We start from the raw sequence: 24,023 nt of genomic DNA on the forward strand, positions 1-24,023 counted from the left end.
TTACAATATTGTGTTCGTTTCAGGTGTACAGCAAAGTGATTCAGTTATACATATATACATATTCTTTTCCATTATGGTTTATTACAGGTTTATTGCATACAATTCCTGCTTCGCTTCTAAAGAGGGGATTCTCACGTGACCACAAGTTGCCCACCCACTAGAAGCCTGGCATTCAGTGTGTGGCCCCATTACAGTGCTTGTCTTTGTCTCATGGGCTCTGATATATACTGGGAGCAGTTCGATGGACCCAGCTTGGGTCAGGTGCCCTCTAGGAGCCAAACACTGAGCTCAGTTGATGAGAATCATCCTCTGATTAGCTGGGTCCAGATCAGGGCCTGACCCTGGGGTAGGGGAGCGTGGGAGCCACCCGCCCCCCAGAAGGAACAAGATGATTCTGGAGTAGGAGTGGGGTGCTGGGAAGACCAGCATAATTCTTCTGTTACCACAGACGACTACTGTAGTCTGCTACTACTACTGCTTTTTCTACTGTGCCTACAACAACAATGACAACAACAACAAATAATAATAATACCTTTTATTTATTATTGAGTCCATGCTAAGGAGGCAGCACTGTGCCAAATGCTTGGCCTTCCTAATCTGCTCCCCATCACAAGCAGCTCCACATTCTTCCTACCGGCATTAGCTCCATTTCCCAGAAGAAGACGCTGAGGCTTGGAAAAGCTGAGTACGTCACCCAAGTTTACACAGCTAATAAGTGACGGAGATGGTGACCCAAGTCCATCCAAATCCGAAGCTTGTGTGGTTTCCAATCGCGCTTGTGCTGGGGCTTGCAAGATGAATAAACTAGGAGTCTGCCAGGTTAGACTGGAGGGATTAGGGAAGGGTGTTTTAGACAGAGGGAAGGGCACTGCTAAGCTATGGAGCAGTGGGACACCACGTTGCGACTGGGAAGGCAACTCAGTAAGGCCATAGCCAGGCCAGAGAGCCTCATGGTAGTTCTCTGTCCAGGCTGCGTGTTAAAACACCTGGGGGGAGGGGGACTTCCCTGGTGGCCCAGTGGTTAAGAATCCGCTTGCCAGTGCAGGGGACACAGGTTTGAGCCCTGGTCCGGGAAGATCCCACATGCCATGGAGCAACTAAGCCTGTGCGCCACAACTACTGAGCCTGTGCTCTATAGCCCGTGAGCCACAACTACGGAGCCTGTGCGCCACAACCACTGAAGCCCAGGCACCTAGAGCCCGTGCTCCGCAACAAGAGAAGCCACCGCATGAGACGCCCGTGCACTGCAATGAAGAGTAGCCCCTGCTCGCCGCAACTAGAGAAAGCCCACGCGCAGCAACGACGACACGATAAGGCCAAAAAAAAAAAAAAAAACACCTGGGGGGATGGGGTGTTCATTAAACACACCCAGAGATTTTGATTGAATTGGTCTAGGATTGGGTCCCAGTGTCAGTAGTTTAAAACTATAAATAGAAGCAAAAGCAAAAACTCCTCAAGAAGTTCTAACATAACAGCACAAACATGGTAGCAAAGTCCAGATTTTGGAGACAGATGACTTTTTTTTTTTTTTTTTTTTTTTTTTTTTTTTGCGGTAGGCGGGCCTCTCACTGTTGTGGCCTCTCCCGTTGCGGAGCACAGGCTCCGGATGCGCAGGCTCAGCGGCCACGGCTCACGGGCCCAGCCGCTCCGCGGCATGTGGGATCTTCCCGGACCGGGGCACGAACCCGCGTCCCCTGCATCGAGCAGGCGGACTCCCAACCACTGCGCCACCAGGGAAGCCCTATACGATCTCATTTAATCCTGACGACCACACTTCAAAAAAGGCTTCAGAGGAGGAAACCGAGGCTTCCTGCAGTGGACGTGCCCACAGCTCACCCCCTGCTGACTGGCAAGAGCTGGAAACTGAACTTGGACCTCTGGGACACCAAAGCCCGTGTTGTAGATTCCAATCACATCCATGCTAATAACAAGCTCATGGGGGAAAAAAAAATCAAACAATCATAGGGCTTGTGCCAGAGTGCTGGAGTCATGGATTATTATTTTTTCTTTCATATCTCTTGATTTTGTTACAGTAATCAATCTTCACTTGAGAGTAGAAAAGATACTTATTTTCATAGGCTAAAGGAGCTTGAAAGAATGCTACACTATTTCTTCCCACCCCCAGCTGTCTGTCTGGCAAGAAAATAAAAAATGTTAGGTGAAAATCAATGAAAAATAAGGAATTCTTTGATGAATGGGAAAGGGAAGGGTTTGTAGGAGTGACTGAATCAAGAAACATGAAAGGGGGCTTCCCTGGTGGCGCAGTGGTTGAGAGTCCGCCTGCCGATGCAGGGGACACGGGTTCGTGCCCGGGTCTGGGAAGATCCCACTTGCCGCGGAGCGGCTGGGCCCGTGAGCCATGGCCGCTGAGCCTGCGCATCCGGAGCCTGTGCTCCGCAACGGGAGAGGCCACAACAGTGAGAGGCCCGCCTACCGCAAAAAAAAAAAAAAAAAAAAAAAAGAAACATGAAAGGGTATTAAATAGTGACGTCGCCACTTTAACTAATTAGTAATATGAATGTGTTGCAGTTAATGGATTAATCTACATGGTACAAGCTGCCTTCCGTCGTCCCAGTTGATCTCAGTATCTAACCCAAGAGGCAGGCAGGACACACTGGCCTTTCCTGCTTACGTAGGAACTAAGTTACAGAAAATCAATGATTCCTTTGAGTGCTCAAAGTGACTTGAGGCCGGAATTAATGCAACCCAGATCAATGGTGCATCTTACCTTGTCTTATTCCTTTTCTTGAGCACTTTTCCCCCTGGCCAAGGTCCTTTGTGATAGTGGCACCTGTTCTGTTATCTGGGGACAGTGCCCCACCCTGGGGAGGGCAGAGACAAGGACGTAAGTACAGCAGAGAAAGGAGGAACTGCACTGGCAGTGTGTAGGTATTTTACTCAAGAAGAGGCATCAACTATACGAGTTCTGCCACCAAGAATAAAAGAGCAAAGGAAGGTGAAGAAATAAATGGGTGAACACACCAGTCAGGGAGCTGAGAGGAGAGGCAGCAACCTGTGTTCCCTCCTCCATCTGCTTCCTTCCCTCCTCGGGCAGGTTGCTGGGCTGAATTTGATGTTGATGTTTAAAGGTTTAACATATTTGAGATAACATGCCCTGAAGAACAAGCCGTGATTAGGGGCTCAGGGGGACAACCTGAGGATCCTTTCCTTTCTACTCTGGATGAAAAACCCTCAGAGTTGGTTTTTTGTTTTTGTTTTTGCAGTACGCGGGGTTCTCACTGTTGCAGCCTCTCCCGTTGGGGAGCACGGGCTCCGGACGCGCAGGCTCAGCGGCCATGGCTCACGGGCCCAGCCGCGCCGCGGCAAGTGGGATCTTCCCGGACCGGGGCACGAACCCGTGTCCCCTGCATCGGCAGGCGGACTCTCAACCGCTGCGCCACCAGGGAAGCCCCAGAGCTGGTTTTATTAAGTGACACAGAGGGAAGAAGACCGTGTGACAATGGAAGCAGAGATTGGAGTGCTGACGCTCTAAGCTGAGGATCCCCAGCAGCACCAGAAGGTGGAGAGAAGCCTGAAATAGATGCTTCCTCAGAGCATCTATTTGTTACAGCAGCCCTAGGAAACTCATACAGGCAGCATGAGCAGTATGACCTACTAGGCAGGTCCTTTCCCGAGGGAATGGGATTGCTCTGATGGGCAAATTTGGCTCAAGGACTTTTACCCAGCCCTTCCCCATCCCCACTCCTGCCCAGGGGACAGCCAGGCACCAGTGCAGGTCTCTCCCCGCCGCCCCCAGCTCGCTCCCATTTTCCCCTCTTGCTTCTCAGAGCACCTGACCGGACACCCTCATATCTCAATGGTTCTCAAGCTTTCACCTTTTTGGCTTCATCTATTCCTTTTTCCTTTCTGTTTTTTTCTCACGTCTTTTGAAGCAAATCCATCCATCCTGTCATTTCACCTGTACGTATTTCAGCATATATCCCTTAAAACAGGAAGTAGTGTTTTCTAGCGTAATCTCAAAGCCACTAGCACACCCAACACATTTGTTGGTGAATAATTCTCTAGTCTCCTCTAGGCCTTATGTACACTACTAGGTTGTCTCCGAAATGTCTTTTTGAATGAAATAATGCCATTTGCAGCAACATGGATGGACCTAGAGGTTCTCATACTGAGTGAAGTAAGTTAGAAAGAGAAACAAATATCATATTATATCGCTGATATGTGGAATCTGAAATATGACACAAATGAGCTTATCTATAGAATAGAAACAAACCCACAGACATAGAGAACAGACTGTGGTTGCCAAGAGGGAGGGGGCTAGGGGAAGGATGGGTTGGGATTTGGGGTTAGCAGATGCAGACTATTATATTATATATAGGATGGATAAACAACATCCTACTGTATAGCATAGGGAATATCAATATATTCAATATCCTGTGACAAACCATAAAGGAAAGAAATGTAAAAAACAATGTATATATATATGTATAAGTGATCACTTTGCTGTACAGCGGAAATTAACACAACTTTTAAAGTCAACTATACTTCAGTAATATAATCTTTTTGTGTGTGTGTGTGGCTGCCTTGGGTCTTTGTTGCTGCTCATGGACTTTCTCTAGTTGCAGCAAGCAGGGGCTACTACTATTCATTGCGGTGCGCGGGCTTCTCATTGCGGTGGCTTCTCTTGTTGCGGAGTGTGGTCTTCAGCAGTTGTGGCTCGCAAGCTCAGTAGTCGTGACGCACAGGCTTCGTTGCTCTGTGGTCTTCCCAGACCAGGGCTTGAACCCGTGTCCTGTGCATCGGCAGGGGGACTCTCAACCACTGCGCCACCAGGGAAGCCCTATTTTGTATTTTTTTAAAGATTTTTCATGTCAGCTGCATTCTCATACCTGCTTGTGACTTCAGTTGGTTGTGATTAATTGCTTCGATTGAAGTGTGAAGAAAATCCAGCCTCACACAGGGCATGCAGTTGGGAAAGGGAGAGAAGAGTATTTTCCTGAAAAGTATAGTCCTCATAAGGAATGGCCTTTTTTAAGAAAAAAAGAAAAAAAAGGGAATGACCTTTTTTTGGTAATTATGGACATTTTTCTCTGTTGCTCTGTGAAAAGCAGACAAATTTCTTAAAGGAAAATTGGAAAGTGGAATGTGAAATCATCTCTGAATTTTTCGTACACTGTTAGATTAAAGTCCATTGGTCTATCTTGTACTTTGAATGGATCTTTTATTCATGCATGATTTTATAACATCCTACATGGGTCATTTGGAAAATATTGATTCAGTGAGTTATACACATCTTCCAGATGTTGAAATGTTCCATTAGTCAATATTTTTTTTAAAAAATCTCATTTGTTACTATCACCGCCAATCTCATCAGAAAAGTCCTTCAGTGTTGGGAAGCTGCCCAGCTCACAATGGTGGATACATTTCCTCAAATTCTAATTTTTGTTTGAAAGCTTGAATTTTATCATTGGCGATAAATCGTGTCAAATGCACTGAGCCTGTGCAAACCTCACCTTCCTTTCCAAAAAGTCTGGGAATCCTAATGATAATTTCCATCATTTATCGAGCCCTTGTTCTATGCTGAACGTCTTATTAAGCAATTTACGTACCTGTTCTTGTCATTATATTCATTTCTACTACATTCCTGAAAGGTATTATTCCTCCTATTTTACAGATGAGGAAACTGAGGTCCAGAGAGGTAGGTACTTGCCCAAGGTCACACAGCTAGTCGTACTCTTCTATACTCTCAGAGTTTCAGAAAAGAATTTTCCAGGTAGGACAGGTCTAACTGAAATACTCTGACCCCTTGGGCCCAAGAGTTAACTCCTGCTTGTCAGAACATGTATCCATTGGTTCAGATGGGGAAATATGGGTGCCCCCTCAAGATATAGCCATCAAGGCTTAGCTCAAATGTTACCTCCTTGGAGAAAACTTACAGCCTCCCCGGGATACAATAAAAAGTCTCTTAGATGGGCTTCCCTGGTGGCGCAGTGGTTGGGAGTCTGCCTGCCAATGCAGGGGACAAGGGTTCGAACCCTGGTCTGGGAAGATCCCATATGCCGCAGAGCGACTGGGCCCGTGAGCCACGACTACTGAGCCTGCGTGTCTGGAGCCTGTGCCCCGCAACAAGAGAGGCCGCGACAGTGAAAGGCTCGCGCACCGCGATGAAGAAGAGTGGCCCCCGCTCGCCGCAACTAGAGAAAGCCCTCGCACAGAAACGAAGACCCAACACAGCCAAAAATAAAAATAAAAATAAATAAATAAAAATTAAAAAAAAAAAAAACTGACTTCCTTCAGATCAGCGTGAAGGTTGGGACATTTAAAAAAAAAAAAAAAAAAAAAAGTCTCTTAGGGCTTCCCTGGTGGCGCAGTGGTTGAGAGTCCGCCTGCCGATGCAGGGGACGCGGGTTCGTGCCCCAGTCCGGGAAGATCCCACGTGCCGCGGAGCGGCTGGGCCCGTGAGCCATGGCCGCTGAGCCTGCGCATCCGGAGCCTGTGCTCCGCAACGGGAGAGGCCACAACAGTGAGAGGCCCGCGTACCGCAAAAAAAAAGTCCCTCATCACTTATTGATTGGTAGTTAAAAAGTGCTCAGCACCATACTCCATGTGCTAGATGCGTTACTTTGTTTCCTCCTGGCAACAGGCTTGCAAAAGAGGTGGTAATATCCCCTATGTTAATTTCCTGTTGTAACAAATGACCACAAATTGACTGGTTTACAAATTATTATTTTATAGTTCTGTAGGTCAGAAGACTCACTGGGCTAAAATCAAGGTGTAGGCAAGGCTTTGTTCCTCCTGGAGGCTTTAGGAGTGAGTCTGTCTCTTTTCTAACTTCCAGAACCTCCTGCATTCCCAGGCTCATAACCCTACCTTCATGTTCAAAGCCAGCTGCTTAGCATCTTGAAATCCGACCCCCCCACCCTTGTTACTTCTCTGATTGTCTGACCTTCTGGCTTCCTCGCTCCTTTTTTTTAAGGATCTTTGTGTTTATATGGGTCCCACCCACATAATCCAGAATGATCTCTTCATCTCAAAGTCCTCAATTTAATCCCATCTGCAAAGTTCCTTTTACCACGAAAAATTCAGAGATGATTTCACATTCCACTTTCCAGTTTTCCTTTAAGAAATTTGTCTGCTTTTCACAGAGCAACAGAGAAAAATGTCCATAATTACCAAAAAAGGTCATTCCCTTTTTTTTCTTTTTTTCTTAAAAAAGGCCATTCCTTATGAGGACTATACTTTTCAGGAAAATACTCCTCTCTCCCTTTCCCAACATCTGCACAGGTTCTGGAGATTAGGAAGTGAACATTTTTGGGATGAGATTTTTCTGCCTACCACACCTCCTTTTACAAGAGTCATAGAAAGTTTAAGTAACCTGCTGAAATTCACGCAAGCCAGTGAGTGGGAGACTCAGGATTTTATTTCTGGCCTGTCTTGATTCTGGGCTCCTCCCTTGTCTCTTATTGCAAGTTTGAGGGTTTGCTAAGGACTGCAGGGCCCACAGTGTTTGCTCATATTTTCCTTTTCACATTTATCTCCTGGTATTGAAATGATGTGGTACCACCATTAAAAACAAACAAACATAAAACATACTGTTTGTAATCCCTGGCAGTCCGGTGGTGAGAGGACTCCAGGACTCCATTGTAGGGGGCACGCCACGAGTCTGATCCCTGGTTGGGGAACTAACATCCTGCAAGCTACCCAGGGCGGCCAAAAAAACCCCCAAAAAAAAACAACCAAAAAAAAACCCACCCCCCAAAACACCCCAATAGTGTCAACGTTACAAAAAAACTTGTGGTAATATCTCTGTAAGTGATTTGAAAATTAGAACTGAGTATCAGTGATCATAATTTTGTTTTGTTTTTTTTTTTTTGGCTGAGTTGGGTGTTTGTTGCTGCGCGCGGGGGCTACTCTTTGTTTTGGTGCGCGGGCTTCTCATTGGGGTGGCTTCTCTCCTTGCGGAGCACAGGCTCTAGGTGTGCGGGCTCACTAGCTGTGGCACGTGGGCTTAGTTGCTCTGTGGGATCTTCCTGGACCAGGGCTCAAACCCGTGTCCCCTTTTTTGGCAGGCAGATTCTTAACCACTGTGCCACCAGGGAAGTCCCATAATTTTGATTTTTTGTTCAAGAACTGTTATGATGAAAATCATATATCAACCATTATGTCACCAATGTGTTTTCATATCCCTCCCTGTCTTTCTCTATATGTAGGCAGAATTTTTCTGTGGTTTTAACCACAGCATGGATACAGTATTGTGTTGTTTCCCTAGCTTTTTTTTTTTTTTTTGGCCGAGCCGCGGGGCTTGTGGGATCATATTGCCCTGACTGGGGATTGAACCCGGGCCACCGCAGTGAGAGCACGGAGTCCTAACCACTGGACTGCCAGGGAATTCCGTTCCCAAGCTTTTTGTTAAAATTTTTTTTCAAGCATACAGAAAAGTTGATGGTACCACTTAGATCCAACAACTGTTAACATTTTGCATTATTTACTTTCTCTCCCTCTATGTCTATTTGTGTGTGCTTATATAATTTTATTTTTTGTTGCACCATTAAAAAATAGCTCAGGTATTATGACATTCATCCCTAAATTCTTCAGATGCATATCCTAACAAAAGAACATTCTCTCACATGAGCGTAATATCATTATTATATTATGGAAGTTACCAATAATTCACTAAAATCATCTATATCCAAGCCATACGCAACTTTCTCCAACTGTCAAAAAATATTTACCAGGTTAAAAAACACCAGTATCCAATCAAGATTCACGCACTGTATTCGGTTAAGTTTTTTTTTTTAATCTCTTATTTTATGTTTAGAATTTTGTGTTGAAGTATAGTTGATTTAAAATGTGTTAACTTCTGCTGTACAGAGAAGTGATTCAGTTATACGTATATATGTTCTTTTTCATATTCTTTTCCATTGTGGTTTATCGCAGGCTATTGAATATAGTTCCCTGTGCTATACAGTAGGACCTTGTTTTTTATCTATTTTATATATAGCAGTTTGTATCAGTTTAGCTCTTTTATTTTAGACAATCCCTTCCCTTTCTTATATTTTTCATGGCATCCCATTGTTGCAAAGACCAGGCCCTCTGCCTTATGGAATGTGGCAATGGATCTTACTGTTGATTCCCTCTGCTCAGCACGGGGTCTGGTAATAGTAGCCTCTGTGTCTGTTTGCTGAGCACTTGAAAACAGCGATCATGGTTATGAATAAGAATCACAGAAGCTAATGTTTATTGAGGGCTGGTGCGTTCACACGCACCTAATTTGATCCTCACAGAAATCTTGGGAGTTAAGAAATTTTATTAGCCTCATTCACAGGTGAGGAAACCAAAGACCTAGGAAACGGAATTAACTTGCCCGAATCACTCAGCTAGAAGGGACAAAGTAGGTGATAAACTGCATGGTCAGGTAGGGGGTTCACTGTTTCTTGAACCAATGACCCGAAAGCTGGTCTGTCTGTATGCGTGCATGTATGCGTGTGATAGTCAACGCTGAGTGCTTACTATTTGCCAGGCCCCAATCCTAAACGCTTTACCGGTGCGTTTTCATTTTTATTTCTTCAAAATATTCTCCAATGCCTAGCTAAAGGCGTGGCACAGAGTAGACGCTCAGATAGTGTTTGTGGAATGAATGAGAAGTGAATAAATTAATGAATGGACGGATGTGACCTCCATAAACCGGGACTACTCTGAGATCTTCAGCGCGCACTTCGGAGACCCCGGCCCAGGACGACCCTGGGGTTCGTGGGCGCGGGCAGACTTCAGGCCGCGGCTCCCGGGCTCCGGACATCCCGAGTCCCGCCCACCATCCAGGTGGCCTCCCGGCTGGTGAGAAAGCCGGGCCGACCGGGCGCTTTGGCGTTATCACCTCCGTCCACTGCCCTTTCCCCTCCGGCGCCGCAGCCGGCCCCGAGAGCTCCAGGTCCGCGGTGGGCGGGCCCGCATCCGCTAAGGGCCGCGGGCTCGCGGTCCGCCCCGGGCTGACTCCCGCCGCGCACGCCCACCTGTCGGCCGCGCCTGCGCAGCGCGCGCTCGGCGCGCCCGGCTCCCCGCGCCCCGCGGCACGCGGCCAGTGCGCAGGCGCGGCGGCCGATGCGAGTGTGTATGTGCGGGCGAGAAGATGGCGGCGGCGGGGGAAGCAGCGTGAGGAGTCGGACGAGCGCCGAGGCTCATTGAAACGGGCCGCCATGGCCCTCCGCAACCCGCAGGTAGCACCCGGCCGGTGCCCTCGGCGGGAAGGGGCCCCGGGCCGCGGGCGGGTGGGCGCCGGGGCGGACGGGCGGGCGGGCGCACCCCGGCCCCGAGCGAGCGTGTGGGAGTGGGGGAGGGCGCCGGGACACGCTGCCCGGGACTAGGCCCCGAGCCTCCCGCCGCCTCCGCGCCTCCGCCGCCTGCAGCCCGGCCCGCCCCGCGCCAGAGCCCACCAGGCCCCGCTTCAGAGGGGCGGCGGAGAGGGGGCGCCCGGGCCGGCCTGGAGAGGGCGTGGGGGGCGCGAAGGGGTTAACCTCGGGGCTGGACCGCGGGGCGAGCCGGCGGTGCAGATGGGGCCCTGGCTGCCCCGGGAGGCAGCCGGGAACCTTCGGGAGGCCCCGGGGCGGCACAGCCTTCCACGCCCTGTGGTCGCGTCTCTGCCCGGAACGAGCCACCAAGATTTGGGGTGCCTCGTTTTCCCCATGGCCCCAAAGGTTGCTTTCGCAGTTTGATTGACCCGGGGCGGGGGGGCGGCTTGCCGGTGTTCTGACTTTTAGACTCAAGTCACTAAGAAGCAGCCTAAGGTTACTGGTGCAAAGAAAACTCGAAATAACTCGCCAGGACCATACTTGTACCTGCCTTTGAGTGACATCTTTTGCACGAATCCGCCTCAGCCTGGCTGACACTACTAGCGCACCCTGTCAGAGCGGTATCTTAGGGGTCGTTTGTGATAATCCCGTAGTGGAAAGAAAGAGTAAAACTCACGCTTTTAGAGAGAGATGAGTGTAGAGTTGAACTCTTATTCCCACTCCCCCAAATACAATCGGTCTGGATAAAAATCGGCATGTGGTATTATTTGTCAGGCTTGCTGTGGACCGCTGATGTGTTGACTTCTAAGCCCTAGAAGTTATTGCGCGTTTTTATATCATCTCAGTGTGCTGTTGTATTAAATAAGGGAAAATGAAACAAAGTAGCTGTTGGAAAACTGGTGGCCGGTAAATCGTAACCCTTTCAAAGCAATTGGTTTTTCTTGCCCTTTTGGAAATACAGTCAGGTTTTAGTAGCTATTGGAATTAACGCGTGTCGCGGAATTTGAGACTTGATAACTTAAAAAAAATGAAATCTGACAGGAAGCAGCAATTCTGTTAAAACTTTTGGCACTTTAGTTTGCTCTACAACTTTCCGCTTTAAACTTTTGTTCACTTGTACATCTGCGTTTTAAAGTAACTCAGTATAGTTCTTTGCACAAAAAGAAGGGCTTAGTAGTGGTTGAATAAGTTTTACAAGGGTGCAATTCAAAGATTTCTTTCCTTAAGAGATTTGGTGTTTGCCTTTTTCTCACCTTAAATTTTATTTTTAAATTAAGCTTTGCTCTTATTTAAAAAAAATTTAAATTTTATTATTATTTTTGGCTGCGTTGGGTCTGTTGCTGCGCACGGGCTTTCCCTAGTTGCGGCGAGCGGGGGCTACTCTTCGTTGCGATGCGCAGGCTTCTCATGGCGGTGGCTCCTCTTGTTGCGGAGCATGGGCTCTAAGTGCACGGGCTTCAGTAGTTGTGGCTCGCGGACTCAGTAGCTGTGGCGCTTGGGCTTAGTTGCTCTGCCACACGTGGGATCTTCCCAGACCAGGGCTCGAACCCTGTCCTCTGCATTGGCAGGCGGATTCTTAACCACTGAGTCACTAGGGAAGTCCCCACTTCCATTATCAGAAGCACCAATCGCAGTGCAAAGTGAAATGTTAATGAGTGGTGATAATAGGTAAAAGTGATTGTAATTTCATTTACTTTCCTAAATGTCCTAGTATTTATGTTTTATACAGCAATATTGCCTATACACATCTTTAGAAAATTGGAGTGGCAACAGTTAGCTGAACATAATGCAGGGGACACGGGTTCGAGCCCTGGTCTGGGAAGATCCCACATGCCATGGAGCAACTAAGCCCGTGTGCCACAGCTACTGAGCCCGCGTGCCACAACTGCTGAAGCCCGCGTGCCTAGAGCCCGTGCTCCGCAACAAGAGAAGCCACTGCAGTGAGAAGCCTGCGCGGCGCAACTAGAGAAAACACAGCAACAAAGACCCAATGCAGCCAAAAATAAAATAAAGAAATTTGTAAAAAAAATTAAAGTGTGATTAAAATGCTTTTAAGTTGTAGCATGCAGAAGGTAGGAAAGGAAATAGTATGAGTTCTCATATTTTTCTTTCTTTTCCTAATTTTCTTTTTAGAAGAATAGTAATGAAAACAAGTAATGAAACGTGATAGGATTTAATGATTGGATCCTGCTTGAGTCAGGCTAAGCATTTTAATAATTTTGTTTTATTCAGTTACCTGCTGTCCTGAAGGTCCTGCCATAGTCATGGCCATTCATTAATTCAACAAATATTGGTTGGGCTCTCGCTTTCTGCTAAGCACTGTTATTTGTTATTATGCGTCTTACTTGTTTATTATTGGGGATATCAATCACAGATTAACAGTAAGGGTCCTATTTTCTTATATTAAGTTTTTATAAGGGTCCTATTTTAAAATTGGATTTTTAAGGTTACAATTTAAAACATTTATATAGTTTATAGCCTATTTCCATACCAATGATTGAACCCTTTTCCCTGGATTGACATGAAACAGTGCAAAACTTAGAAACTTTTCTAATGCCAGTAGTTTTCAACACATTTTAATAAATACAACGAACTTTGACAGTTGAAGTGAAAGTACATCTCTGACATTTGTTGGCATGAGGGAACTGATTTAAATGATTTGGGGTAATTAATTTGAACTGACCAATTCTGCCGTAAACCAGAAGAGATTTTTGTGATCATTGCAGTCATTTATAGTGAAAACTCTACAATAATGCTTCGTACATCCTATTTGGACATCGTGTGGCTGCTCCCGTCCCGGTCCTGTGCAGCGGGCTCCCCCTCATCTTTTCACTGCCTCACGTATAGCATTGTGGCGCCCACATTTTACACTGTGGAATTTCTTGGATCCAGTTGACAGCATATGGTAGAGTGTTGCTGTATCGTTGAATATCTTTGTAACTGAAAGTTAGTAGTTCTCCAAAGAGATACATTTTTATTGGAGTTTCATAGTGAGCAACTGAAGTAAATAAAATTATTTGAAATACGGGATATTTGGAGATACCAGTTTTCCTTTGCATCGTGACAGCAAAATCTTGAAACATGTCCTAAGACTAGATAAGCCATTTGAAGCTTGTGCGTTGATGGTCGCCTCAGTGGTTTTTACACAGGAGCAGTGGAGATGAGCCTTATCCAGGGCCTCACCCTCATCCTCTGGAGCCTGTCTTGTGGGGACCAGTGTCCTGAAATGAGCAGATAGTAAGTGGACCGCCTCATTCTAAATTCCTCTCTAGAGCAACAGTTAGGACATATATTCGAGAGCTTTTTTATGTGGAACTGAAGTGATTTGAATAGTGGTTTGCATAGGAAAACTTAAAGGATAAAAGAATTCCAAAGCTTAATGATTATTTAATGCCAGGCCTAGTGGCACATTTACTTTGTGCTGTGTTCAGAATATAATATTGAAGTAATTGAGAAAAGTTGTATCGTCTCTGCTTGAGTTATAGTTCATCAGGGTTATTTTTTGTTTGTTCTTGTGTTTTTACAAATTTCAGACAGGCAGATACTTGCTGTGAATGGATCTGGTTTTTCAAGTGGCCCGTTAAGGGTGGCTGCTGAGGACATTTCTTTTTTTTTTTTTTTTTTTTTTTCGAGGACACTTCTTACTGATGATACACTAAATACCGAAACAGTGGGAAGCGCTTGCCTTTGAATCTGTAACTGCGCTGTTACAGTTGTCTTTACTGCCACACATGCAAGAATCACTGTGGCACAAGACAGATAAATCTGTTTGCAATGGAATTTACTGGCCTTGGGCCACTGGATTACTGTCATTTGTCACTTTAGTGCTACTTCAGCAGTGTAGATGTTCATTTCCAAAGACTTACATGTGCTTGGACTGCAGTTTTCCTGTTTATTGAAGTGATCTCCCAATAGGTCTTTCTGTGACCGTTTCTGTCAGTGCAGTCTGTACTAAGAACAATAGGCAAGATAAAGGTAGCCCGTGGGGTAGGTTTATAGTACTATTTGTTTCAAGAATCAGGAATTGTAGAATCTATCGGAAACCTAGATGTGGAGTCTTCAGAGTGTAGACTTTTCATGAGTGGGCTACTTTCTGACTGTTTAAAAGCTCCGCAGATATGACCCCCTTTTCAGCAGGAGACCCAAGAAACCAATAGCTCCATGCTGCTCCCTGTTTTGAAAGGCGCTGTCCTCAGGTTGCCCTCTCCTGGGAACAGGGTCGGTGAGGTGTAGAGTGGAAGTGTGGTTTGGGGCAGGGAGTGAGAGGATACAGTGTGTCTTCCTGGACTTTCCGTTTCTGGCTCACTTGAGAATTGAGAGATGACCATGTGCCTGCAGAGTGTTAGCCCAGGTCTGCACCAAGGGTCTGCGCACCGGGGACGCCTGCTCTTGTCCCTCAGGCCCCTCCCTCCTGGGCTTCGTCTGCAGCTTTACTGGTTGTCATTCTTCAGATCAGTTCTCAATTTATTTTTCTGGTATCAGCTCAAGGGCCATCTCGTAAGTCTACACTCTTCTGATTTAAGAGTCTCACAAGTAGTGCATTAGAAATGAAAGTACCTCCTAATAGAAAGGCTGGTGCCCCACTCTGTGCCTTTGGTACCTGAGTTTTACATATAGCTGCCTGCCTTTCTCTTTCTCTTTCTCCCTCTCTCTCTCTCTTCCTCTCTTTTTCTGATGGTACAGTTTTGTTTCCCCATTTGTACTTGTTTTATGAAGAAATGCTGGCATGCCCGTGCTCTTTTGTGACAAGTAGTCTTTAAAGTTTCAAAAGATTCACCATGACAGCTGCAAACTCATTGGAGCTACTGTGGAAAAAAACCTTAACTGTTAATTGAATAATATTAGAGGTATTCCTGCTGTAAGGAACTGAATGTAGGAAAAAATGCGCATTTAAGATCGCACAAAATAGAGGGGTTCATGTTACAGACCTGTTACTGTGAACGAGCTGGCTGGGGTGGGAAGGGAGGGGTCCCATGAATACCATGCCCCCCCCCCCCCCCCCCCCCCCCCCCGCTCCTGGGGCTTTAGTCCCATGAGGTGCACTGGTTGCAGGGAAGCGGTGGGGACAGCTTTTCAGACCATTTTGTCAACTTACTCTCCTCACTGTTCACAAAAATAGAACTTTATCATTATTGTGAGTACAAGTCAAAAATACTCATTTCTGTGGTTTAAAATATGTTGAATAAAGCTGGATATCTGTATAAATTACAAGTTGCAAGCCATGGGCCTTGTGAACTAGAACTAGCACCGCCCAAGAACATGTAATACATGGCTCTGGGGGGGGAAGTTTTGATGGCCTTTTGGTCTAATGAGTTAGTCTGCATTGTTTAATTGTTCTTGCATAAGCATGATGGTATCCTTTGCTCTGGATATAAGCAATACATGTTAAATTTTATTATATTCATTTAAATTTAGTCAGGGCCGCTCAACTTGTGAATTTATTTGGTGTTCTGATAATTGTCAAGGGGATTTCTGGTGTTCCTCTTCTTTTGTGTCTCTCCTATTTTAGACAGTTCATAACTCCAGAGGAGTGAGGCAGTTGCCTCTTTTGAGAGACTTTCATTGTTAAAATATATACCCTTTCTATTTTTTTTGAAAACATCAATTTTTTTCTTGTGATAGGACTTGGGGGGGGAATAGAAGAGAATTTGAAAATGACATTTAATTCTGGAGTTTTCAGAGATTCTTGCCTGATGTTATACAAAACTTCTCTCGATATTTAAATAGTAATTCCCCTCAAGTGGCTGCCGAGATGTGTGTATTTATTTGAGACCCTGGAGAGTAGGCCTTCTGGGTAGATCTGATAATTGGATAAGGAATAACATACTTATCAAATTAAGCATTGCAGCAGTCAGCGCGTGGAGAAAGTTGTGCAGTGTGTAAGCTGCATGGTTTATGAAGTGCCGTGACTGGTTTGATCCTTACGGCAACTCTGTAATGTATTGTTATTAGCATCATTTTACAGATGAATAAAGTGAGACTCAAGAGGTTGTGGGACTTCCCTGGTGGCTCAGTGGTTAAGAATCCGCCTGCCAATACAGGGGACATAGGTTTGAACCCTGGTCCGGGAAGATCCCACATGCTGCGGAGCAGCTAAGCCCGTGCACAACTACTGAGCCTGCGCTCTAGAGCCCACGAGCCACAACTACTGACCCCGCGTGCCAAAACTGAAGCCCATGCACCTAGAGCCCGTGCACCACAACAAGAGAAGCCACCACAATGAGAAGCCCGCGCACCGCAAGGAAGAGTAGCCCCCGCTCGCCACAACTAGAGAAAGCCCGTGCGTAGCAACAAAGACCCAATGCAGCCAAAAATAAATGAATCAATAAATAAATTTTTAAAAAAAGTTTAAAAAAAGAGGTTGTGATGTGAAGTCGCATGGCTCTTAAATGAGCTATCAGGGACTTAAGAGCACGTCTTTGGACTTCTATCCTTTGCCTTTTCTACCTGGCTGAACTGATAAAGGCCTGATGTTTCACAGTGTGACTTCCCCATGGTAGTTCCTCAGTGAAGGTTCATGGAATGGGCAAATGAATGAAATAAAGGTTTACATGTTTAAAGATATTAATGTGTTAGTAATTACTAAGGGTTGCTAATCTGCTACTAATTATTAATTACAAGATTTTGTGTAGAGTGCATTTTGGTGAAAGTTCTTACTGATTTTATTTTTAATTAATTTATTTTTGGCTGCGTTGGGTCTTCGTTTCTGCGTGCAGGCTTTCGCTAGTTGCGGCGAGCGGGGGCTACTCTTCGTTGCGGTGCGCGGGCTTCTCATTGCTGTGGCTTCTCATTGTGGAGCATGGGCTCTAGGCACGAGGGCTTCAGTCGTGTGGCTTGCGGGCTCTAGAGCACAGGCTCAGTAGCTGTGGTGCATGGCCTTAGTTGCTCCAAGGCATGTGGGAACTTCCCAGACCAGGGCTCGAACCCGTGTCCCCTGCATTGGCAGGTGGATTCTTAACCACTGCGCCACCAGGGAAGTCCCACTGATTTTATTTTTAAATACAGAGTAAAGACTTGCAATTTCTGAAACAGAAATATTTAAAGTAAAAAGTATGTCCTTCTCTTCCTCCCTGATCCCTGGTCCTCACCTTGATGTCTGTCTTCTGTGCCTTTTTGTGTTTGGGCATTGTTGTTTTTGTTCCCTTGTCTCATAATGCGGTCTCTTCTAACCAGGTAGTCACTGAGCTGGAGTTTTTGGAGCTAGTCTTGTTTCTAAAACTGTTGAACGCATCTATTCAAGTATAGGAAGTGTTCTTATTTTTACCAAATTTGGCCAGGGGATGGAGCAGATGTTCTGGAGGTTAAAGTGGTTCCCTGGGACCCGTATACTGAGAACTGTAGAAGTGCTGTAGAAATTTATGACTATTAAAATGCCCAGACCATTATTTTAAAAAGAAATGATATTTTGAAGATGTTCAACCCCTTAATTATAGCAGCCATGCTGTTCAGTTTCTGTATTGTAAAAAAAAAAAATGTCTGATTCAAAATTAAATTCTTGTCTCTTGGTCAACTCTGCACTAAAGATTACTGAGAGGACAAGCCTTTCGTTAGTTGGAGAGGTTGACAGGTCATCAACCCTAGTGCATAGTGGGGAATTGGGTAATGAACCTGGGTTTCCCCCGTCTTCTCCAAAATCAGGCTTTGTTCACCTCTCTCTTTGTGTTTTTGTTTATTTATCATTATATATTTTTTTGCCACGCCATGATCTTAGTTCCCTTACCAGGGATCGAATCTATGCCCCCTGCAGTGGAAGTGTGGAGTCTTAACCACTGGACTGCCAGGGAAGTCCCTCCCACTTTGTTTTTATCAAAGTACTGCAATGGCAAAAGACAGAAAAAAATCCAAAAAAACTCTCCGATCTCTCATGTCAGGTCCTCTCCCCAGAAACCATATTCAACTACTTCTAATAAAGTGCAAAGTCAGGTCTTTTAGGGGTTGCATTCTGTGTCCTTTGGAATTAATTGGTAGGATACCAGACACCTTTATTCAGAACTAGATATGAAGGACTTTATATCTTTTGTAATTGTTCAAACAGAAAATTTTGGTGGCCAGGCATTAGCAGCATAGAGCTGAAAAGAGTGTTTCTGTGCTTTAGAAGTTCACAGGGTAGTGGGAGAGGGAAACAGGCTAATTGGAAAATACTGTTTTAGGGTGTTAATTCCTGTAACAGGTGTGAACAATACAGTCAAAAACTTTCATTCATTCATTCATTCATGCATGCATTCATTCATTCATTCAGCAGGTAGTTATTGAGTGGCTACTGTGTACCAGGCACTGAGGATGGAGTGATGAGCAGAGACGGGCATTGTTCCTCTTACCAGGGAGCTTACTGTCTAGTGAGGGAGACAGACGCTAATCAGATAATCACAGTAATGCCTGTGTCATTCCAAGCTGAGGACTGAGTCAGGAGGGAGGGCACAGGGTCTGTCGGCATGGCCCTGGGAAGTCAAGGATGGGCTCCCGGAAGCGGTGCCTTGGCTGATACCCAGCCAGAGACGGCTCTGCAGCTGGAGGGTGTGGGGAGCCCCTGAGAACTCAGAACGCTGGGTGCTGAGGTGCGGGCGGCCAGCCTTACCCCCGGGGAGAGTGTGGAGGAGGGCGGCATGCGCTCACACTCTGCCTGCCCTGCAGAACCGTCCAAGTGGGCTCACGGGGGCCTCCCACGAGCCAGCGTGGGGAGGGTGCCGTGGAGGTGGGGAGGAGTGGCAGCGTCACGTGGATTGGACAAGGGGGAGCATCAGGGGAAGCTGGGAAGACGACTCTCCTAGAAAGGCGACATTTGAGCAGAGAAGCACAAGGACAGGGTGTGTGTGGGGGAAGCATGCAGAGGAACAAAGTCTCAAAGCCTGTGGTACGCCGGAGCACGTGGGCTTGATGGGTGACTGGCGTGTAGGGTGAGGGGCCGGGACCGAAGTCAGGAGGGGCAAGGGACCTTGCGAGTCCAGCCTAGACGGCGTCTGCCCTTGTCAGCAGGTGGGCATCTGTGGGAAAGCATGGGTTCGAGGAAGTGGGTCGTCCCGCTCTCTGTTAGCGTTGCTAAGGGAGATGGCTGTGCAGAGGCCCGCTTGGGGTCCTGCATGGGGTGGCAAGGGTGTGTCCCTCTTCCGGCTCTCCTCCAGATCTCAGAGTGTTCGCTCTGCTCACCTCAGCACCTCAAGCATCTTAAATCTCAAAACTTTGAGGGGGGAAAAATTAGGACATTCTTTTGGAGTCATCTGAGGCAGATTAATGCAAGGCAAATAGCCCTTGAATATCCTCTGATAGTTGGATAGAGCCGTTAGGTGAAGGTCATTTGGGGACATTATTCCCTTTCTGTTTTGGGGGGGCACCTTTAAAACAAGCAATAGGTACTTGATTATGCTCCTAGAAAATAAAGAAAATATTAGGAAAAGCATCACCCCTAGTAACTCACGACTCTGGGATGAAGTTTGTTAATATTCTGAAATGCTTCCCTTTGGTACTCTTTGTAGTACATTTTAGACGTTTGGGATCCTTTTATGTAATAGTGTGTTTTAAGTTGTGATCCTTGGTCATGGTCTTCTCTCATCAGGTCACCTGGCATCCTGGTGGCCATCCAGACACACTAAGTAGGGACTCCTAATTAGGCCCCCAAGTCTGTGTTTCCCTCAGCCCCCCAGGGCCTCAGCCATATGCAGGTGTCAGAGCCTCCACATAGTTTCTTTTAAAATTAATTAATTAATGAATGAATTTTGGGGGCTGTGTTGGGTCTTCGTTGGTGCATGCGGGCTTTCTCTAGTTGCGGCGAGTGGGGCTGCTCTTCATTGTGGTGTGCGGGCTTCAGTAGTTGTGGCTCGCGGGCTCAGTAGTTGTGTCTCACGGGCTCTAGAGCACAGGCTCAGTAGTTGTGGTGCACGGGCCTAGTTGCTCCGCGGCATGTGGGATCTTCCCGGACCAGGGCTCGCATCCGTGTCCCCTGCGCTGGCAGGCGGGTTCTTAACCACTGCGTCACCAGGGAAGTCTCCCTCCACATAGTTTCGTTTACAGCCTTTTCCCTTAACCTGCTGAGCACTTTTCCATGAATAGGATTAACTAAATCTTATTTTGCACATTTAAAAACTTTTCCAGTCTAGGTTAGGTATGAACAACAACAAAAGATACAGGTTTGTGGCTCTCTGAGAGATAATATTAATTTTAGCACCGAGTAGAGTGAATTGAGGAGCCTGAAAATGTTGCCGTTTGAAGACCTGCCATACTGGGTCTTCAGAATGAGAGTTCAGTGTTGTTTGAAGTTCAGTAACTAACTCATTGACTAATTCCTTCTCAACAAACATGTATCCAGCTCTTGCTCTGTGTTGAGGCCTGTGTTGGGGTTCATAAGCTGCAAAACACAATTACAAATATATATATATACACACACACATACATGAACGTTATGTTCCCCGTAGCCACGAGAGACTGCTGTGCTCCGTGCAGTGAGATGGGGCCCTTGTGGACGGTGTGAGGGCAGCACAGACTCGGCCACAGCTCGATTGAACTGTGCCCGTCTGATGTCCCAGCGAGATGGAACAGAGTTCCTGATTCATCCCGAAGCCCATTTGTGATCAAGATCTCTTTGGGGATTTGTGCAGAGCATTAAGCCAATTTGCTGCCGGAAGCTCTTGCTGCCTTCTTTTGGTTGCTGCTCATGGATTTGTCAGCTTAGAAGTTCTTGTCTCCAGTTTGTCACAAATTGGTGTTAAAATAATCACTCTTGGTTCCGTCTTGGTTCTTACTGAATTCTTGGCTTTTCCATGCCACACTACACAGTGTGAGTTAAGTGCCAGGAGCACAAACTTCCTTTTTCATCTGTGACTAGAGTTCTATTCAGTGAGAACGAGCTAAGAGATAGCTTAAAAAAAAAAATCTTAAAAAGCGTTCTCTTCAGTTTTGGCTGGAAGTTTACTGGCTGTAAATTGAACTTCACACGCAGTGACACTGTAGCAATATCCTAGCCATGACTAGTCCTGGACACAGAGTTGCTGCAGCTCAGTTTGCAAAGAGTTTGCTTCTCACCCACTGACACATGTTGAAAAGTGAGTTTCTTTTCTTTTTAAGGTGGACAGAAAGTAAAATACGTTGCCAATTTGTTTCTTTGCCATTGATTTGTTTTTGGTTGAAAACAGATCTGAGTTAGCTTCCTCCCGCCCACGTATGTCGTGCACAGCGAGCCTGGAGGGTCCTGTGGACTTTGTTTCTGGGGGTGCCGTGTCTTTCCTCCCTGGTCAGTCAGCCCTTCCCGGAGGCCTGCAGCCTGCTGGCCCCGAATGGGCCAAGTGCCTGAGTGGCGGAAGGACAGCATGGCCCTGCCTGGCGGAGGGCACAGTACACAGACAGTCGTCTGGCTAGAGTCTGGCAGGTGTTCAGGGTAGGAGCACAGGAGCCCGGGAGGGGCCTGGGGCTCAGGAAGGCTTTCTTGAGCGCTGAGGGGTCTGCTTCCCCTCCAGTGGCCCCACTGTCGGGCACAGCATCCTGTCCTGCATGTGGGAGCAACTGGCTGGCTGTCAGGTTCAGGACTGCACGAGGGTTTGTTTTGGTGTTTCCAGTTCTAGGAATGAAGATCAGGATGACGGTGTGCAGAACCACACGGGACAGCTTTGCCCTCCCTAGAAATACCTTTATAGTAATGAGAGCTGATGCAGAAGAGGTGGGCTGCTCCTGAGGTATTCAGATCGGTTGTAATTCTTGGATTAAGAATGCAGGTGACCTCTAAGTTTCCTTTAAGGGTTTCACGACTCTCTTTATCTCTGTTGGGTAGTTTCTTGAATCCAGGTGACTGATCTGTGTATCAGCTAATAAGCTGTTTTGTTTCATTCTTTGGGCTGTTTCTCAACAGGTGTAGCTGAGATCAGAGGACCGTTACTGATGTAAATAAAATGCCTTCACCATAGCTTTCCCAGTCCCAGTTAGTGGTCCATAGCATTGATCCTTTGTTGGCCTGCTCTGAACAAATGCCGTTATCCCCAAATTCAAGAACCACAGAGCTGTCTACCTTCCAAGGTGGAGAGCCCAAATGTGTGTCAGCGGTGAGTGTGGAAAGAGGACTTTTCCATTGGCTTGCCTCAGTTATTTTTTGTGTTCGCCACCTTTGTCACCTTAGATATCTCAGCCAATGTCATCGTTTGTCCACTGGTTATTTATTTACTTTTAATAAATAAATAATTATTTATTTTTTGCGGTACACGGGCCTCTCACTGCTGTGGCCTCTCCCGCTGCGGAGCACAGGCTCGGGACGTGCAGGCTCAGCGGCCATGGCTCACGGGCCCAGCCGCTCCGCGGCATGTGGGATCCTCCTGGACCGGGGCACGAACCCGCGTCCCCTGCATCGGCAGGCGGACTCCCAACCACTGCGCCACCAGGGAAGCCCTAAATATTTATTTTATTATTTTGTTTTATTTATTTATTTTTGGCTGCGTTGGGTCTTCGTTGCTGCCATGGGCTTTCTCTAGTTTCAGCAAGTGGGGGCTACTCTTCATTGAGGTGTGTGGGCTTCTCATTGCGGTGGCTTCTCTTGTTGCGGAGCACGGGCTCTAGGCGGGCGGCTGGGCTTTGGTAGTTGTGGCACGTGGGCTCTAGAGCACAGGCTCAGTAGTTGTGGCGTATGGGCATATTTTCTCCGTGGCATGTGGGATCTTCCCAGACCAGGGCTCGAACCCGTGTCCCCTGCATTGGCAGGCGGATTCTCAACCACTGTGCCATCAGGGAAGCCCCATCCACTGGTTATTTTTTGAGCTCAGCTAAGTGCCACAAAAATGAGTACAAATAAGTCCTCTCTACCCGAGACCCTCTGCTGCAGCATGCCCCGCCTCAGTCCACGAGCTTGCTGCCTGGCCCTGGGCGGCTTTCGGTGCGGGTGATGTCTTCTCAGGATGGCCTGCCTCCCTGGCCTCTTTAAAATACAGCCTCCTGAACCCTCACCACCTTCTTGCCTTGCTTTCTCTTCGCAGCACCTACCACCTTCTGATACCCTGTATCTAATATCCTAACATAGTTATTTTGTTCATTTTCTCTCTCCGTACTAGAATGTAAGATTAACGAGGGCAAGGATTTCTTTTGTCCACTTATACATTCCCCGGGCCTAGAATGTAGTAAGTGCTCAAAAATATTATTGATAAATAAATTAATGAAAGATATAACACCGTCGGTATATTCAGGAAGTCCATGGTTGAATGTGGGAAAGAGTCTCACCACCTGTTGAAATCCAGAGTGAGTAGCTCATCAGTTTGTTAGGAAAGTAGTTCCCGAAGAGGAGACTTTGGAACTGAGTTCTGCAATGTGAGGAGAAGCCCGTGGCGCCCCTCCTGGTGGGAGAGAAGGCGCTCTGGGCAAGAGACCCCGTGTGGATGGCCCTGAGCCTGCAGTTCTGGGCGGGGGGTGGGGGGCGCAGCCCTGGGGCCTCTTGCGAGCTCTGCTGGAGCCTGTTGTCTTGAAAGGTCTCGGGGGCCTTGCAGGCCTGTTCCTAGGGACCAGAGTAATCAGGTCCACATTTTAGAGAAAGCAGTGTGGTGGCTGCATGTGGTTTGGAGGGTGAAGGATGAGTCGGGGGCAGGAAGACCAGTTAGACACTCAGTGAACCAGTTGAGAAGTGCTGAAGGCCTCAACTCAGCCTGGGGCAGGGGGTGGAGGAAGCGAAGGCCTTGGGATGAGCAGTTGGCACGGGATGCATAGGGAACAAGGCAGCTTCTTTGTGATGTATTTGTGATAATGCATTTTCTTTTTTAATAACCTAGGACTATGCTGTATGTTGTTTAGTATTTTTCCCCCATTTCTTGTATTGTA

General features: G+C 46.9%; 1 protein-coding gene across 1 annotated transcript in view; it reads left to right on the forward strand.

Annotated features, from left to right (window-relative positions):
- Positions 1-10,049: 10,049 nt before the first annotated feature.
- USP10 (ubiquitin specific peptidase 10) overlaps positions 10,050-24,023 on the forward strand; it is a 69,495-nt gene continuing 55,521 nt past the window's right edge. The window contains exon 1 of the mRNA XM_067720660.1: positions 10,050-10,175. Within this exon, the coding sequence (XP_067576761.1) occupies positions 10,155-10,175 (21 nt within the window). The 5' untranslated portion in view covers positions 10,050-10,154. The remainder of the gene's footprint in view (positions 10,176-24,023) is intronic.

This window comes from Pseudorca crassidens, chromosome 20 (genome assembly GCF_039906515.1).
Source record: "Pseudorca crassidens isolate mPseCra1 chromosome 20, mPseCra1.hap1, whole genome shotgun sequence".
Classification (NCBI taxonomy): Eukaryota; Metazoa; Chordata; class Mammalia; order Artiodactyla; family Delphinidae; genus Pseudorca; species Pseudorca crassidens.